Here is a 19,238-nt window from a genome sequence, read left to right as displayed (position 1 = left end):
TAGCAATTGGGAAACAGGAAAAAGATATTTCCCTAAAGCTGTAAAGAATACAAAGTAGTAAAACAATGTGCAGTACTTGAAATAAACACAAAAATAATGAGGCTATATAAGAAAACAAGGACAGTCAATTTTTCACCAACAGAAATGTAAAATAAGTGATTTCAAACAGAAACCCTGAGTGAGAGCCTGAGTCACTGCTCAGCTTCACCAGTGGACAGCTAGTTGTAGCTAATGCTATTGGTGCTCCACCCATATTTTCTCCACACTGACAGTCCCAATATATGGGGCAGCTGCCTCTGCAACCCCCAGTCATTCCTATCTAAGGACTTTCTTTCAGCCCTCTCTTGGGGCAAGCCTGAAATGCCAGGGAGTTCATGTCCTGGGAACAGCCCTCAGGCAGTAATGGATGGAAGTTGGTGGATGAAAACCCAAACTTCCTAACTGCCCAAGTAAAAAACGAAAAACAGGGGCCAGCCCAGTGGATATCGGTTAAGTTCACGCACTCCGCTTCGGTGGCCTGGGGTTCGCCGGTTCAGATCCTGGGCACGGACCTACTCACCACTCATCAAGCCATGCTGAGGCGGCGTCTCATATAGAAGAGCTACAACTCTACAACTATGATACATAACTATGTACTGGGGCTTTGGGGAGAAGAAAGAAAAAAGAGGAAGATTGGCAATAGATGTTAGCATAGGGTCAATCTTCCTAAAACAAACAAACAAAACTCTAGGGCATGTTCTACACAGTCTCCCAGAGTTCCCTGATCAGAGAGCCCACTGATAGGATATGATAATGGTAGCTGATACACCCTTTATGGTTTCCTTCCCTTCCCCATCTTACTTCCCCTAATCTTGTTTTCTGTGATCATGTTCCAGATAGAGTACTTACACTTAAATTATTGTCTTGGGTTTATAGAATAATAGTGACTATATCTTTACATTTGGTTTCGTGGGAAAGGGCATGAACCTTAAAGAAGACAAATAGACTTGGATCCCAGCCAATGTGAGATTTAGCTTTAGTCTTCTTATTTGTAAAAAGAGGACAATAATACTTATCTCATTGCATTAAATGTGGTAATGATTATGGGTAAACTGCCTGGCTCACAGAAGGCACTCAATAAAGCCTTTCATTTTTCCTTTTTCTGGAATCCTCAGTGTCTTTCTTACTAGTATTTCTGCAGTTTCAGGAATCTGCTGTCCTGGTCCAAACAGCCTTCCCTCCCTAGATGTAGCTAACTGAGATATAGTGGAGTAAGCACAATTTTCCATACAGTTATATTTTTTCTTTAAAAACAGAACATTTTATTAAAAATAAGTAAGCCAAATATTAAGTACCCTCATATTTAAATTGAATGCGCTTAGAACCAGATATTTATAATACCTAGTTTTTTTTTGGTGCTTCACTCTGCTCTCCTTAAAAATTCTCTGAATCTCTATGGCAGTACATCTAGTCTTGGGAACAAACAGCCAGAGTGAGCATTTGACCAGTTTTCAGGAGGGCAAAGCTTTGATTCAACCATAAACTAGATTTTTTTTCTACTTTGGGCATTGATCTGAATCCAGATTCAAACCCACATCTTCTGACATATGTCAGTAAGACAATTACACTAAAGTATTGACCAAAATACTATTTTTAATGTCAAGGTAACCATCTGAGGTATGAAATATCAGAATATTGATATCTCTGGCATCAGATAGGCTGGGTTTAAATCCCAGCTCTGCCACTTATTAACTATGTGACCCAAGGCAAGGTAACCTCTTTATGCCTTTGTTTCCTCTTCTGTTATGTAATGATAATAAGAGGATTGTTGTAAGAATGAAATGAGTCAATGTGTGTAAAACACTTAAAGCAGTTCCTTGCATAAGCTCTTTGTAAATATTAGCTATTATTATTTTTGATATTATTATTTGGTTAATGATCTCCCTTGTGATGTTGTCTCTATCAACATGGGAATGTGGACACTTTTTTCTCTTCCCATAGTGTGTATGTCCTGGAAGGATGTTGTTCTAAAACTATTTACTTGTTCTAGAACTGTTCACTTGTCTGTATCTCCTTTAGACTGTCAGGTCTTTGAGGACAGACCTATCCTTTATGAATTTCTATATCTCCTATTTATTGAATAAATTAATCTGAGCTAGAAACTATGTTGTTAGATATGTTTTCTGTCCAAATTTATATTTTACACAATTAAGGCATGGATTCCAGAAGAGACTTTTTATGTCACTGGTATGAGAACCTAAAACATTGGTTAAGCCGGCTATGCCACTTACTGGCTATTTGACTTTGGGAAGATGACTACATCTATCTGAGCCTCAGTTTTCTCATCTATTGAATGGGTAGAATGGTATAGTTTTTAGTGTGGTTGTGAGAATTAAATGAGATAATATATATCTAATTCCTGGAGCAGAGAAAACCTTCTTGTTAACAATTACTACGTATTTTCATTCTTTTCCCCTTAATACAAAGTGCTGTTCAACAAGAATTCGAAGACAACTGGACAGGAACCTCACCTTCCATAAAATGGTGGCATGGATGATTGCACTTCACACTGGTAAGTTTATTAAGATATTTGAGATTGCAAAGAAAACTTGGAACCAGACACTTCCCTCTATTCTTAGATACTGTTTTTTTAAATAAGACATTGGCCTTTATTGGTAGATTAGGTGGTGATTGGATATGTTGTATTTTTTGAATGAGTTATGTTAAAAAATATTCACCACTATTTCTGCCATTCCAATATTAAGACTTATTCCTTCAAGTCTTAAAACGTTTTTTATCTTGGGCTCTTCTGATAAAATCCCAGTGTCTTTACCCTTTTCCACCCTTTTTAATATCAAAAATGTTTGTTAGTCCACATATGAGAGCTTCTATTCATTCATTTTTTAAAAATACTTGGTTGAAGGGCTGGCCCCATGGCGTAGTGGTTAAGTTTGGTGCACTCTGCTTCGGCAGCCCAGGTTCGTGGGTTCAGATCCCAGGCATGGACCTACACCACTCATCAGCCATGCTATGATGCTTTATATGTGGCAACCCACTCAAAGTAGAAGAACATTGGCAACAGATGTTAGCTCAGGGCTAATCTTCCTCAGCAAAAACAAAACAAAACAAAACAAAACAAAAATTTGGTTGAACATGTAGATTTGTGGATTTCTTACAGTAAGCCTATAGGGGCCACAGCCCATAAGTTCAGAATCCCTTAAGATAGCCCCTATTAGCTAAACACTTTATTATTATTATTGTTTATATGTATATACAAATGTAGATGTATATACACACATAAAGTAGGTATACATGTGTATATATATATATATATACTATATACTATGTGTTATTGTTATAATTATTAACGTGGTAGTGTTGGCACAAGAAGGGATATATCTGGGACCCTTATCAAATCTTCACTTATTCACTTAATAAATAATTGATGTTCCAGACAATAGGCATGCACACATACACAGTGATGAACAAAGTAGATGTTTACTCTGCCCTTAAGGAGTTTGTCCATAACCTGAGTAAAATACACTTAGATTTCAGGTATTCAACTGAGTTTCTCAGCTCCTACTAGTAGATAAGTGCAGGCTTTTTGAGCTGTGGCAAATGAAGTCTTTCAAAAGTGAAATGTATGATAAAATCTTGTTAGAGAGCAATATAGTGTAATTGTTTAGAGCATAGATTTGTGTGCCAAACTGCTTGGATTTGATTCTTAACTTTGCTACTTCCTACCTTGGTGACCATAGATTTTAAAGCAATCTGTGCCCCAGTTTCCTCGTCTGTAAGATGGGATGATAATAATGGTACCTAAATCATTGGATCAATATAATGATTGAGTAATTAGAAAGCATCTATAACAGTGCTTGGCACCTAGTAAGTCCTATGTAAGTGCTTGTTAAGTAAAAAATGCAATTTTTTAAAAAGAATTTCATTCTTATGCCCATTGGTTTGTATCAGTTCAATAAAATTTTGCCATCTCTGTCTGGAGTAATGTCAGAGTCAGATGAATGGACCAGTCAAAGGTGTACATTACATGCGAGTCTTCTTGTTTGAGCACAAATATATCAGGGGGAGAGAGAATGAAAGCACATCTAAATATCCTCAGAGACCAAGGTTATTTTGTAAAATCTTAGAACTGGTTGGGTCTTTAAGATCATCTAGTTCAACACCTTCATTTTACAAACGAGGAAACCAAGACCGAAGAGGTTAAGTGATTTGCCTATGATCATACAACTACAGAGTAGCTTACCCACTAGAATTACCTTGCCTCTCTGATCCTGGAGACCCACTTCTTGTTTATAAGTGTCCTGGGCCATCCCTGTATCTCCCGGTAACTTATCTTAGAGTTAGGGGCTGTAGCTGGAAACTCAGCTTACAATAAAGTTGTGCACAACTTTCACCCTCTGTTTCTCTTCTCTGCCTTCTTTAGCGATTCACACCATTGCACATCTATTTAATGTGGAGTTCTGTGTGAATGCCCGAGTCAACAATTCTGATAATTATTCAATAGAACTCTCTAACATAGGAGATAAGCCTGGTGAAGCTTACCTCAATTTTGCTCGAGAGAGAATCAAGGTAAGCCTCTTGTTTCCTGATCCAGATGTTCCCTAAGGCCATTAAAACTGAGAACTAGATTTTAGTGAGTGAAAAACTACTTGGCCAGAACAACAACAATGACAAAAGTTGACTAACAATCAGAGGGACAAGTTTGTATATTCTAAGAATGTGTGTACAATGAAAATGTCTCCCATACTCCCAACCCCATGTGTGGAGGGTCACTAGGTGTTTTCCAGTTACTTAAGCTCACTTGTGAGAATGTGCATATGTGGAGCCTGGAGTAATTCAGGCTCACCCATGACAATGCCCAACAGTCAAAGAAAGCCAGGAACATAGTCTGGTGAAACAAGGTTGGGTTTATTGCTTGCTGCAGCAAAAGAGACCTCACACCATGAAGAAGTCTGGGGCATCTCAGGAGGGTGTTAAGAGAGGCTTTTCTAGGACTTGGGTTTGTGTTAGGTGCTTTGGGAGGGGTTTAAGGAAGCAAGGATTTGCTATGGATCGGGTATGGTCAAGAATTGGGGATAGTTCTAGGATTTGGTATCTTAATTTTTTTTTAGGAGGCAGAAGGAATAGAATGGGGCTAAATCTGTAGTAGGTGAAGAAGCAGCAGTCACGCTTGTTTGTGTCTTGGCTTAGACATGATTTCAGAGTGGTCTTGTTTTTGTCTCACTCCATCACAGTCACAGAATGACCTCATCTGATGTTGGTGTTGTATGAAATTGTTTATATGAAATAGGAAACACTCCGGCTTAGGTGTTAGTACCAGGCCAGCCACCAGCTGATAACTGTCAGCGATGCTTTTCTTCTTTCTTGCCTACAACATCTGAGGGGTGGCCTATGTCTGCTAACTGTCATTCCTTGAGGAGCACAGTACACTGGGAGGAACTCAGCAGTTCTACGGGGGCAGCCATTTGGGGTATCCACAAGCAAGGACTTCTTCCCTTCCAGCAGTTGTTGAACCTTTCTACAGTCAGAGGGAGAAGCTCCAAGTCATCTTCATGTACCCAGTGGCTTGGGAGGATGGCCAAATCACACTACTATACACTGAATTCCAAACATGTTTCCTTGTGTTTAGAAAAGATTACAAGAAAAGTCCCTTAATTTTGCAAAAATAATTATCCTCAAGCTGGTATGAAAAAACTTGCCTGGTCTACTTAGGAACAGAATTAAACAGCATCAAACAAAACAGAAATTCTTTTTCTATAATGTCTTGGATAATTTTTCTTTTCCATTGTTCAGTGTTTGTACAATGAAATATAAGGGTGGGAATGGGAACATACTAGGTGAGCTGACACTGCCATGATGTGCCCAGATATCTTTGGGTCACTTTTACTGTGTCTATGCTCCCCTACCCTTCTGTGTGCTTTCACTTTCAATTTCTTGTACTTGCATTTCGTCCCTTTGCTCACAAGCTCAGAGATCTGGAAGGGACTGGCTAGCTACCCCTCCCCGGGCAGCCCTTAGCCAATAACTGATGGGTGTGGGCCATGAAAGCCTGGCTTTCTTGTCTTGAGTCAGGATAAACTCTGAGGTGTAACTTACCCTCTGCAGTTCCCCGGCAGCATCAGGCTGAAGTTACCCTCTATAAGACTTGGCCTGAAATCACCCTCTTACTTGAGTTGTACCTCTTTCCTGTCCTATTAACCATTTCCTTACCAGTTTCTTCTGGAGCACATCCTTTTTAAATCACTTGCCCATGAACCCTCATCTCAGGGTCTGCTTCGGGAGAACCCAGCCTGAGATGTTAGGTATGCCCAGAATACATTTGCAAACTAAGCACTGTGGCCCTTTTCAAATCAAAGGGAGAAAGAGCTTCAGACCCTTTTAGGACATCTTACAGTTGACTGCTTTCCTTTATTTGATACTCCCTTAGAACTATTTCAGTGTATCAATTCACACTTCCTATGACACCTCAACCATATAAGACTTTTTTAAATTGAGAAATATCTATTCCAAGTCTATATCACTTTGTGAGGGATGGTTAGGATTATCTAAAGGGGGAATGAAAATGCCTATTGCCCTGTTCATCAGACACTTTATAAATAAGAAGTCCTGTATTTGAAAGCCTACAAATAATGTGTTTGTGTGTGTGTGTATGTGTCTGTGTGTGTGTGTTTGTTTTTTACAGAATCCTGAAGGAGGCCTATATGTAGCTGTGACTCGGTTGGCAGGCATCACTGGAATTGTCATCACGCTGTGCCTCATACTAATTATCACTTCCTCCACCAAAACCATCCGGAGGTCTTACTTTGAAGTGTTTTGGTACACACACCATCTCTTTGTGATCTTCTTCATTGGTCTCGCCATCCATGGAGCTGAGTGAGTGTTTAAGCTCTGAGGCCAAGTACTTTATGTCCCTCAGTTTCCAGGTGAGGTGCTCTGTTAGAGGCACAGTGACCTCATCTGTGTGTTGTCAGCCTGTCTGCTGAGGGAATATGAGGGGACAACAGAGGTCAGTTTGATAGAAACCACTCAGCAGCACTTTAGTTTCTTGTACTCAATTAATAGCTTATTCATAGTGCAGTTATTTATAGCAAGCTTGAAAAATACACCAAAGTTTGAATATCTTTGCAAGTGTATTCAACGTGTTACAAGTGCTGGTAGGGTCTTGGATGGCTGCAGTGATGTTTCCTGTGGCTTAATCACTAGTAAATGAGACAAACTCCCAAACTGGAGGGGTTAATGATTAACCAGGTGAAAGGGTTTGCTGTAGTTCAATGAGTTTTGATTCAAGCCAATCATTTATTGATTGCCTACTGTGTATGAGGACCGATCTCAAGCACCGTCGGGAGTCCTAGGAGGAAAAATATATGGTTATTGCCTTCAAGCATTCTAATATAATAAAGGTAAGAGCTAACTTCTATTGAGCACTTGTTAGAGACATGAAATGTTTCTTTTAATCCCCAAAAGGTAGATATGCTCTTACTATCCACATTTCCTGGGGAAATTGTATACAAGGAAACAGATTAAAAATAAAATATGTAGCTCAAGCCACCCAGTTTGTAAGTGGCATAGCTGGGATTGGAGTCTAGGTGGTCAAAGCAGGCTGTGATAAATGCTCTCATAGAGACACGCAGTGCCTAGATGTGTGGTTGGGAGAGTTTGCCTAATTGGGAATCTTCTTTAATACCAGGTTTCGTTTATTCTACTGTTTCACACCAGCTGATATCCCACCTGCACACAAAAGCAGGCCTGGGGAAGTTCCCTAGTGGGTATGAGGCTCTAGATAACTAAGGGTGGAGGAAGTAGATGCTCAAGGTCCAATGACTCTGCTCAGAGCCCAGTCAGCCTAGAGGTGGCCAAGTAGAAAAAGGGGAAGGGTGGGGAGAAGCAGCATTAGGCAACCACTTGTGTGTTTTCTTGATTGACTTCCTGACTCTGACCCCGATCAACTCTTTCTAAGCACTGAAGAATCTGTGTAGACAAAGAATCTCTTTACTCTCCTAAAGCAATTGAGTATCTTTAAATGGGACTTGGTCATAATCCAGCTGTTTCAGAGAATCCTAGAGAAAACAATGAATCTCTTCCCCTCTCTAGTTTAGTAATTCCACCACTTTACACTAATATAGTTTCATAGATATGCATTTTACTTTGGAGCAGGCAGAGGAGATATATTTACCCCATTCTCCATTTGAGGAGAATCTGCTACTTCCACTGGTTGGCTGATTGCTCACAGTCTTATGGCTAGGTAGCAGTTGAACTGGGATTAAAATCCAGGTTTTCTGACTTCTGGTCCTGGCATTGAGAAGAGAAGGAGAAAATCAGATTTTTTTTCTGTCACTCCCTATGTGAACTTGGGCATTAAGAACTTTAATAGTTATCATTTTTTGGACCCTTACTTTGTGTCTGCATTTTTTATGCATCATGCCAATTAATTACCCCAATCAGTTGTTCACTTAATATTTATTGAATTGAAGTCAATGGGCTCCGAGCACTTCAAGAGACACACTATTAGTGTTGATGTCTGTGAGAATGTCATAGTCTCCGCAAAGTTGTCTTAAGTTGATTTCAACCTTTTGATTTAATTTAGACAATTTTGAAACAACAAATAAAGGACTTGTACTAAGCCTCAGGGCTACTGTGTGTGATTGTATGGGTTGTCGACTATACAAGGGTGCCCGGCCAAGGGGAATAAAATTAGCCCAGGCTCTGCTGGCCAAGTTCCATGCCTGTAGGACTGTTCTCACAGAGGGGGCATCTTGTTCTAATTTGCACAAAGGCACTATATGGGCTAGCAGTCACTCTGTTAGATTTGCAGTTTTTCTGTTTTTGTTTGTTTGTTTGTAAACGAAAATAATGCTCAAAACAGAAGCACAAATGCTCCCTTTAAGAAAACATGTATTGAAAAGATCGAAAACTTACCCTCTATAATGTTACATATAAATAATTTTTGTGCCACTGTACATACTTTTTTTCTATTGCTGAAGATCACTTATTTTCTTTCTCTTCCTCTAATCTGTTTGGAGGGGGCAATAAGATATTACTTTTAAGTGAAAAGTACAGGACCCACATTAGAATACTTAAAATATGCCCAGAATCTCAAAAAACTAAGAACTTAGTTTCTTGCTACTAAATGGTCTGAACTTACATTTCTTCCTCAGGCGAATTGTACGTGGGCAGACCCCAGATAGTTTGCAGAAGCACAACATAACAATATGTCATGATAAAATCACACAGTGGGGAAAAATAGAGAAATGTCCAGTCCCGAAGTTCTCTGGGAACCCTCCTATGGTATGTACAATTCATTGTTGCTATTACAGTTTCATTACTGACAATCTTCAAACTGTGTCTAAGAAATACATACAAATATCATAGAGTTGTCCTTTACGAGTGTCATGGAACTGCTAGAATGTTGTAAGTTTCTACTTTTCTCTGCTATACTTATTGTCTAGAATTATTTCTTGAAAAATAAGCTTTCATTCGTCTATTATGCATGTCTTGATATGAAACTTGGAAAAGCATTGTTTTTGAAAGTGCTGTTTGGCTTCAAGAATTTCCATCTCTTCTCTTCTGGGTATGAGGGCCACAATAATACTAGTTAATGACCTTCAGAAGGATTCCATCCTGAGCAGAGTTGGATAGCTCAGATAATCACTTAGAAGGAGGTAGGAGCCTCTTCAGATACCAGGAAGCAAGCCTTTCTCTACAGCTTTCAGAGCCAAGAAGGAAATTGATAAGGTGATATACGGGGCTCCCTTTAGGCATCAGGAGATCCTGTCTATGAGGCATAAAGGAGGTTGGACAGCCAGGTTTATACCAACATTCGAAGGCACTGCATGGTAGAGCAGGAGTGTGGCGGGGAAAACACGCTGAAAGAGCCTCCATTTTGTGTATTCTCAATATCTCTGCTCCATTGAGTGAGAAGTGGGCCCTGTGATCTTCATATCTTTTTCCCCATTGGCATACAGTATTCTTTATTGGTTATCATGCTAGCCATTGGTATAGAACTAGGCAAAATCAGCATTTGTGCAGGACTTCTGAACAGGATTATTATTTTTTTCAAGTACAGTATAATATAAAGGCAAATTTCCTGTCCCATTTTCTCCTTTCTTTTTTCCTACTCTTCTAATATAGGAGTATTCTTCCTCTAGACAGAACATGCTGTCTGGGGACTTAACATCTTTAAGCATCCTTGCTCATTAATGAAAGCAATTAGACACATCAGTGAACTCCCACTACACGCAGACATCAATAGAAAGGATAAAAAGGGAACTGTATTGCAGGTCCTCTTATGGGCTAGGGGAAGGCACGTTTCCTCGAAGACAGCTGGAGTCAGAGTACTACTACCTTAACAGACATCTACCTCAAAGGAACTTCTGGGTTTCTGGGGATGATTAGAGTCAATGTCCAAGACCTGGCTCTGTTCAATGGGGCTCCATGGTGGCACCCAGGTAACAGATGGATGATACCATACTGTTTTAAAAACCTGTCTCATGAAAACAATGGCCAGTAGCAGAACATTTCTAACTTCTGGGGCAGATATTCTTTAACTTTGGCTGGAGATAGAGATATTCAGGTACTCGCAACTTCCAACAATAAGTTTCTAAAAAAATAATTTAATAGAAAGACCATATGTGAGACTATGGGAAGCAGTCCATGATTTTTTTTTTCCCTCTTGGAATCCGTTCTGGAATGTCATCTTTTAGATGATATTGCCTTCTATAATTCTTTACTTCTTCAGGTATTAAACTAGAAACCTAACTGACTGAGTCCCAGGATGGATCTTTGTGGCCTAAATATTTTAATACAGCCAATAATGCCACAGGGTAGTTCCAGTGTTCTGAAACACTGCAGATTCTGACAAGAGGGGAATCCAGAGAAATCTGAAAGTCTTTGGGTTTGTCCCTATTCAGCAAGTGCATTGCATAGCTCCTAGAACTTAGCAGGATATTGGAGAAACAGCTAAATTCTTGCATGAAATTTCTCATGTTGCAAAAGATAAAACTTTGACTACATAACTCAGAGAAAGAAATTGCAATGTTGTGTTAAAAATATGGTGTTGCTGAAATACTATCCTTTAGAGAAATGTTAATTCTGAAACCAGCCTTGCTTTGCTGTAGGGTTATTGCAACTGCTGTTGTGACACTAGGAGGAAATCCTATTCTTGTGGGCAGTTCCTCTTGGGAAAGTTTCATACTGTAGATATAGTTCCCCAATGTGGCAAAGGAGAATGTTCATTTTTACTGGCTCGAAAATTTATTTTAATGTTAGATATTTGTCATGCATTCTATTTTAGAAGAAATTTACTAATCAAATATCAAATATTTAAACAAGCCTACAAAGATTAACTTGACTTTCACAATTTTTTGTCCCCATGAATCTTTTATTAGCTGTCACCCTTTAACACATGCTTTTTTCATTTTTTGCTCTGATTACAGACTTGGAAATGGATAGTGGGTCCCATGTTCCTGTATCTCTGTGAGAGGTTGGTACGGTTTTGGCGATCTCAACAGAAGGTGGTCATCACCAAGGTACTGGCTGTTTTAGGAATTACTGATAGCACCTAACTATATCATGGACAAGTCTACCCAAGTTCTCTATATCATTGGTCAGAGCTCTTTTTTACTCAGTTTCTTTTGATTAAATTTATGGCAGAGAGAAGACCTACAGTTTATTTCAATGTACTGAGCTTGATAATCAAGTGGTTGGGCCTTTTAATTGGGGAAACTAGAAGTTAACATTTTCTGCTGAAAAATGAACCCAAGTGTTTTGTGTACATGAATCTGTGTGTGTGTATGTGTGTGTGTTTGTGTAGAGGGGAGGAGCATAGAGTGATTGATTATCTGATTAGTTAAGAGTGGATAAGCAAAAGAGGTGAGTTCAAAAGGGCATATGCTGAGCCTTAAAATATTCAGATGCCAAAAGAACCAGGGAACCAAGAGTAGGTCTGATTAACGTTGAGATAGTTTTCTAGGTCCCCTTTACCTCCTTTTCTGTGCTTTGTATATAATCACAGAATATTAGAGTTAAAGTGCCCAAAGTACCAAGCAAGTTAGTAACTAAACTGCATTTAGAATTGAGTCTCCTGACTCCAAGCATATAGTGGCTTTTTCCCCATGCTTCTGTACTGCTTCTCATCAATCAATCAATATCCAACAAAATAAATAGAAATGGAAACTCCTTGTTATAGTTTTAGGAAACACCAGACAAAATTATTTTTATCAAATAAAAATTAATTCAATTCAATTCAGTTCAAAAGTATTTACCAAAAGCCTACTATGGGTTGTTTTTGCAAAACACACAAATTCTTCCTGTCCTCCACCCTAGCTTTTCTTTCTTGGCATCTGTGGAGGGTGATAGTAAAGTTACTCCAGCTGGCACTGGAAATCTTGAAATAAATATAGGAAGCTACAACAGTTCTTCTTTTATGATACCTAGGTTGAATTATAAGAAAAATCCCACAGATCAGCAAAAAGAGCTGCCACAAAATTTCCCTTACTAGATGAGAACTGACTAACCAGACAAATATTTCCCTTAAACACATTTCTGAGGCGGACTTGTTTTCTTGTGAAGAAAATATTCATTTTTTTCTCATATCAACACACATAAGAAACAAGGTGTTACCCAAAACTATTCCAGTTACAATGCTGTCCACTAGTACATTTTATTTAATTCAATCCCAATTTTGCCTGTGGCTGCAAAATTGCAATATGGTAAAAATTGTTTTCACCATACAAAATCGCAACATGGTAAATATAATTTTCAAAATAATTTTTGTAAATTTTTGTTTTCTGTTTTCGAAATGAAGCTTTACAACTCCTTATTTCAAGGAAGAAGGGAAGTTGGTTACAGGTTTATCAAATAAGATATATTTAAATCACAAGTTTTGGAAATATTTGGCAACTTTTATTAAAAGGATTTCCCATTCTCCCATTCCTCAGTCACAAAAAGAAAAGCCCAGCAATATCAGTCAACATTGGGAAGCTGCTCTTTTGTTTCCATTGATTTTTCTTTCCTTTGATGTCCCTTGGTTTATTTTTAGTTGTACAGATAAAGTCCTTCTAGGCATCTCAGGAATCGTAAAAAAAAAAAAAAAAAAAAAAGAGTATATTACTTTCTGTATTACCATGAGAGTTTTTCATTGTGTTTTATTTTTTTAAAATTATTTACCAACTCACCAGTTGATGGACATTTGGATTGTGTCCAATTTTTTGCTATTATGATCAAATTGGTTATGAACATTTGTGTACATGGAGAATGAGGATGGCAATGGGTGGGTAGGGCCTGGCTTTGGGAGAGATGGATGGCGTATTCCCAAGGTAGGGAGAAATGTATAAACAATGCATGGAATCAGGTGGGTTCAAGGTGCGACTCAGAACAAAAGTAGACCAGCACCGTTAGGCTTGCTTTGGGGGATGTTGATATATAAGTAGCCAATGGAGGCTCCTTCTTCTTCTATCCAGCTGCTAAGGCTCTGGATCATCCCCTGGGGAGACAGGAAGGCTGAGCAGGAAACCATCTCTTCTTCCTGTTTCTAGCACCTGCCTTGACTTCTTAGAGAAAAAAAAATATCACAGTAGGCTGGTGTCTTACGTTGGATTCCCTGGAAGGACTCTGAGATAGAAAACTGCATGCAGAGGTTTATTGGGGCATGTTCTCAGGAGACGAACCTATAAAAGAAAAGAAAGGCAGGATTGGGGAGAGGAAAAAGCTGACCCTCAAAGTGGTTGCAACTGCGGCCTCAGTTAATCCTACAGGGAGTGCTGGAGTTGGATGGTCGCTCGGAGTTGTCCCAAATTGAGGAGAGGAGCCAGGTTTGTATCCCTGCATCAGCTCATTGTTGACCATGGGCTGCAGCCGAGGGCAATTCCCAATGAGAGACACATCTGGTAGAGGAACTGCTGTGTTGGCCCTGAAGAAGGGACTTGGGTGGGGCATCTTAGCTCAGTCTTTTATCCATATGGACACAGAAAAGGCAAGTATTTGGGGAAAGTGTAGTTTCCAGAGACATGCTTTGTTCCCTAGGTGGTCACTCATCCTTTCAAAACCATCGAGCTACAGATGAAGAAAAAGGGATTCAAGATGGAAGTGGGACAATACATTTTTGTCAAGTGTCCCGTGGTGTCCAGGCTAGAGTGGCACCCTTTCACACTGACCTCTGCCCCTGAGGAAGACTTCTTTAGCATCCATATCCGCATTGTTGGAGACTGGACAGAGGGACTGTTCAAGGCTTGTGGCTGTGATAAGAAGGAGTTTCAAGATGCCTGGAAGCTACCTAAGTGAGTACAAAGTGCACATTACGAAGGTGTACGAATTCAGGAAAAATGTCACTAAATAGCTCCTCTTCTCCTGTCTCTCACTATACTATCTCCTGAGTCTGACAAAACACACAGGTTCTAGAAATATAGGTAGCTATCTCTGTGTTCCCCATTTTATGTTTGTGGTGTGTTTATGCATATATATATATGCATATAAATCTTATGTGAAATATAAAATATTTGAATCAAATATTAATAATTAATATTCCCAAATTCCTTTAAATATGTAAGGATCAAGGCCAAGGTATATTAATATTCCTAACAAACAGAATTATAGTGTATCAAAGATATTCTTAAAATTTAAGTACCACACATTATTTGAGGATAAATGCCATAGGTTATTCACTTTGCCTCTTTCTTCCCACATGCCTAACATGGTGTCAGGCACTTGGTAGATGATAAAGACAAGTTTGTTGAATAACTCAATGAATAGACAAATGAAAAGTGTGTGTGTGAGTGTGCATGTGTGTGTTGTGGGTGAAGGGGGTGGGAATATAAAAAAAATACCCCTGAGAGTTACCAAATGTTTTCAGTTAGCTAAAATTTCCTCTTTTTTACTTCCAATTCCAATGATGACACTAAATTGGTTACTTGAAAGCTATTTCATAGAAGGAAGTGCCCCATAGATACACTGTTCCAGTTTGAAGTGACATATTGCACACTCCCAGTAATAATGTGTGCCCCATCCTACTCTGAAGAGCAAGATATCTCTGTAACCATCTCCTCCCATGCTTCCCTCCAGGATAGCTGTTGACGGGCCCTTTGGCACAGCCAGTGAAGATGTGTTCAGTTACGAGGTGGTGATGTTAGTAGGAGCAGGGATTGGGGTCACACCCTTCGCATCCATTCTCAAGTCAGTCTGGTACAAATATTGCAATAATGCCACCAATCTGAGGCTCAAAAAGGTAGGTTCTTTCATTTTTCACAGGGCTTGGAGCTATTATCACATTCTGCCGAGTAAAGCCTGAGAAGGCTTTCGGGGCAGAGACCAAGGGAGGTGAAGACAAGTTCTGGGTGGTTCCAGAGAGACAGGCTACTCATAAAAGAGCTATGTGATAAGTTAAATGTGCTTCTATATAAGAAGGCCTATTATTGAAAGTAATATACTGTATTTGTATAGCATTACTAGAAATTCAGAAGAAAGAAAGTTGGGAGAGAAAGAAAGCATTCACAACCCCAATCCGATAGCTTTTCTTTTTGTACATTCTCTTCCAATATTATCCATGTGTTTACATATTTTTAGAAAGCTGTAAATATTGAGTATGTATAATTTCATGTCCTGTTTTTTTTTTTTTTGGTGAGGAAGATTGGCCCTGAGCTAACCTCTGTTGCCAATCCTCCTCTTTTTGCTGAGGAAGAATAGCCCTGAGCTAACATCTGTGCCAATCTCCTTCTATTTTGTATGTGGGATGCCACCACAGCATGGCTTGATGAGCGGTGCGTAGGTCTGCACCCGGGATCCGAACCTGCGAAGCCCGGGCTGCCGAAATGGAGCCCACAAACTTAACCACTACACCACTGGGCCGGCCCCTCATGTCCTGCTTTTTTAAAAAACATATTACACTGCTTTTCAGTGTTGTCACAGGCTCTATAATGATCATTTTTAATGATTCCTTCTTGTTCCATTGAGAGGATATAGAATAATTTTTCTATCATCCTATGTTAGATATTGAGATTGATTCCATTTCCTGCCCTCCCGATACTTTTTTTTTGCAGGGGGAGGGCAGGAGACATGTTCTTTCATGTACTTTTACTTTCTTATGGATATCGCCTCAGAATAAATTCTCAGGGGATTTTTTTTGTCACATGTTAATTTGGTTTCATTGCCTGATAAAGGACATCTTTAACAAAACTTGAGATATTTTAATACTGTAGAGATAACCTCTAATAGGGACATTGAGCTTGCCTTGACTTTTCATTCTCTCCTTTTCCTCTTTTCTCTGTGGAGGAGGTGTGGGTAGAACTACTTTTTTCCCAAGGAACTCAGGAATGTCTGGCAGTGGCAGGCAGGGAAGCAGTCCTGTGGTAGCCACTACTAGTCTAGATTCCAGTGATCTTTCTGAGAGGAGATACAAAGGAAGCCAGAGATTCTGGGAGGACAAGAGCAAACACAGAGGGAAAGTTGTGGGCTAATGTTTTTTTCTTAAGCTATGAATTCTGAGGCCAAGCTATTTATTTACTGCCCTGCCAGTGTGAAGGCCAGAGCAAGTTCGTGTGAACTAACTTGTCAAATGCCCATAGCTTTCTGAAAACCCAATTCTAAGCATTCTGAGCAGCAGGAAAAAGTTGGGGAGAGGGTAGAAATCCCTATGTCAATGCTGATAGGTCCTATTTAAATATAATCTGCTTCCTGATCTGTCCGTCTTTCAGATCTACTTCTATTGGCTGTGCCGGGACACACATGCTTTTGAGTGGTTTGCCGACTTGCTGCAGCTACTGGAGACCCAGATGCAGGAGAGGAACAATGCCGACTTCCTTAGCTATAACATCTATCTCACTGGCTGGGATGAGTCTCAGGTAAGGACAAGATCCCAAATCTCTGGTCCTTCCCATGGTGCCCACGGCTGTCTGACTTCCCCTTGGTTATTGGAGTGGCTTGTGCACTGTATTTACCAAGAACAGTTGATAGATTCGGGTAATCCAGCCCGTTTACTCTCACTCAATATTCCCCACGTGTTCAGACAGTTGAGACTAGATTTAAAGTTGATATCTGTGGAACACATCAAAGCTAAAAAGCCTACAATGAATAAAAGCCATGACTTTGAACTTATTAGAGCAGTGCTTCCACCAGGGGGTCTCGACCCAGGTGGATAAGATGATCCATCAGGTTATGGGAAGACAGTATTAGCTTTCTCTCTTTCTCTCTCCCTTTATACACACACATTTATACATACACATGTATATCCCTTTAATTTTATGTTTACACATGTTTTGTAATATACAGAATACATTTAAGAAGTAGTATTAATAACTGCTAATAGTTATTAAGCATATACTATGTGCCAAGTACTGTTCTTATTGTTTATACAGATTGTCTAATTCAATCTTTGCAACAACCTTATGATGTAACTACTATTATTATTCACATTTTACAGATGAAGAAACCAAGGCACAGAACAGGTTAGGTCATTTGTCCAAGGGCACCCAGCTAGTAAGTGGCGGAGTCAGAATGCTCCACAGCCTACACTCTTAGCAACTCCCGGTAGTTCACGATTATCATTTATAAGTAAATCAAAATATATCTAATGAAGGAGATATATACATGTGTGTATATTTGTGTGTATATGTGTGTGTGTGTGGTGTATATACATATATATATATATATATAGCCCCTCTCCCTCCAGGGACCTTTAGTAATGTAAACACTCTACAATTCACAAGATAACCCCCCACAACAAAGAATTATATGGCCCCAAATGTCAAAAGGGCCTTGATTAAAAAATTCTGAAACAAATTAATGATTCCTAGGGGATAACATCTTTCTAAATAAGCAAACATTAATGACTTGGCCTAGAAGCAGCATAAGCTGTCCCCGCTGAGTGAGGAGCTAAGGCAAGAAAGAGTCTCTGCCTATTCCTAGCCAATGTCTCAGCTGGCCATACCCATACATTGGTTCCTCAACCCTGGGCATCTTTCACATGTACCTTGTACCTGTGAAAACTGACTTCTCATTTGGGTTTTGGCATAATGTTGATCATAGATCCTCCAAGTCTTAGAAGAGTCTTGTTGCAAATGTAGATCCAGGGACACATGACGATGATAGTTGCTGCTCCAGAAAAAGTGGTTTCAAGATGTCACTTCTGCAATTTAAAAGCAAAACAGCAACAACAAAAAATATTTGATAAAAACAAAACCCAGGAAAAAATCTGTAATATATAAATTGCTTTGCCGTTTTGTTTTTTAAAAAGCCAGACACAGTTTTTTTAATGGGACATTTATTTGCATTGAAAAATAGTTATTTTGCTTTGCAAAACTGGTCCCTACAAGATTATTAAACCAGAGTAACTACCTTTCTTAACCTCATCCATCCTCTGTCCAGTGAATTTAAAACTTGATTTAATTTTTAAATAAATTTAATTAACCGCTTTTATGAAAAATATCTGTTGTTCAAACTGAGGCCCCCTAGAATGGTAGCTAAGAACAACATGTGACTATGTACACACACACACACGGACTGGCTTTAGGCTTGGTTTTATGTCTCATTATGTTACCAAATATGAATGCATTTTAATCTAGGATTGTTTTAATTCTTGGAGATTCTTCCAAAGGAGTGGGAGTATATTAAGGTGAGGAGAGAAAGTCGTAGAGCAGATGAAATGTAGAGCAGAGAGAAAAATAGTGAGACAGAGAATTTAAATCCTACCTACACTTCGAAGCCTGACTCAAATGCTGCCACCCTGAAACCTTCCCGTATCTTCCCACCCTACCTTCCTTCTTTCCTCTCACTGAGGGGTTTGTGCCTCTTCCATGGCACTCATCATACCCAATTCTACAAATAGGATTATTCATGTTTATACTTCAAGGTCTGCCCTTCTAGATTGTAAATTGCTGAAGGAGACCTAGTTTGTTCATCTTTGTTTACCTTCTAGCCTTCAGCCTGGTGCCTTGCCCCAAACATGTATATGGTTAGAATGGGTAGTGAGAACTTGATTTGTGAGATATGTAAATATATCTGTGTGGTTTTTTTACAGCATGTCTTTTTTTGTTTTCTGAATTCATGTCCTTTCTTGCAGGCCAATCACTTTGCTGTGCACCATGATGAGGAGAAAGATGTGATCACAGGCCTGAAACAAAAGACTTTGTATGGACGGCCCAACTGGGACAATGAGTTCAAGACAATTGCGAGTCAACACCCAAAGTAAGGAGACCCCACCAGGGTGTTCTTGAGGCTCATGGTTTACCTAAAGCAGCAGCTCCCAAACATGGCTA

At 39.3% G+C, this 19,238-nt stretch overlaps 1 protein-coding gene across 1 annotated transcript in view; it reads left to right on the top strand.

Moving 5' to 3' along the window:
* CYBB (cytochrome b-245 beta chain) overlaps positions 1–19,238 on the top strand; it is a 32,499-nt gene that overhangs the window by 9,129 nt on the left and 4,132 nt on the right. Inside the window, exons 4-12 of the mRNA XM_004435049.3 lie at positions 2,467–2,551; positions 4,421–4,566; positions 6,680–6,870; positions 9,153–9,282; positions 11,430–11,522; positions 14,017–14,270; positions 15,052–15,214; positions 16,680–16,826; positions 19,043–19,167. Of these exons, the coding sequence (XP_004435106.1) occupies positions 2,467–2,551; positions 4,421–4,566; positions 6,680–6,870; positions 9,153–9,282; positions 11,430–11,522; positions 14,017–14,270; positions 15,052–15,214; positions 16,680–16,826; positions 19,043–19,167 (1,334 nt within the window). The remainder of the gene's footprint in view (positions 1–2,466; positions 2,552–4,420; positions 4,567–6,679; positions 6,871–9,152; positions 9,283–11,429; positions 11,523–14,016; positions 14,271–15,051; positions 15,215–16,679; positions 16,827–19,042; positions 19,168–19,238) is intronic.

This window comes from Ceratotherium simum, chromosome X, assembly GCF_057802395.1.
Source record: "Ceratotherium simum simum isolate JZ-2026a chromosome X, ASM5780239v1, whole genome shotgun sequence".
NCBI classification, from domain to species: domain Eukaryota; kingdom Metazoa; phylum Chordata; class Mammalia; order Perissodactyla; family Rhinocerotidae; genus Ceratotherium; species Ceratotherium simum.
The sequence above is the reverse complement of the archived record's forward strand: the minus strand, read 5'-3'. Positions and strand labels throughout refer to the sequence as shown.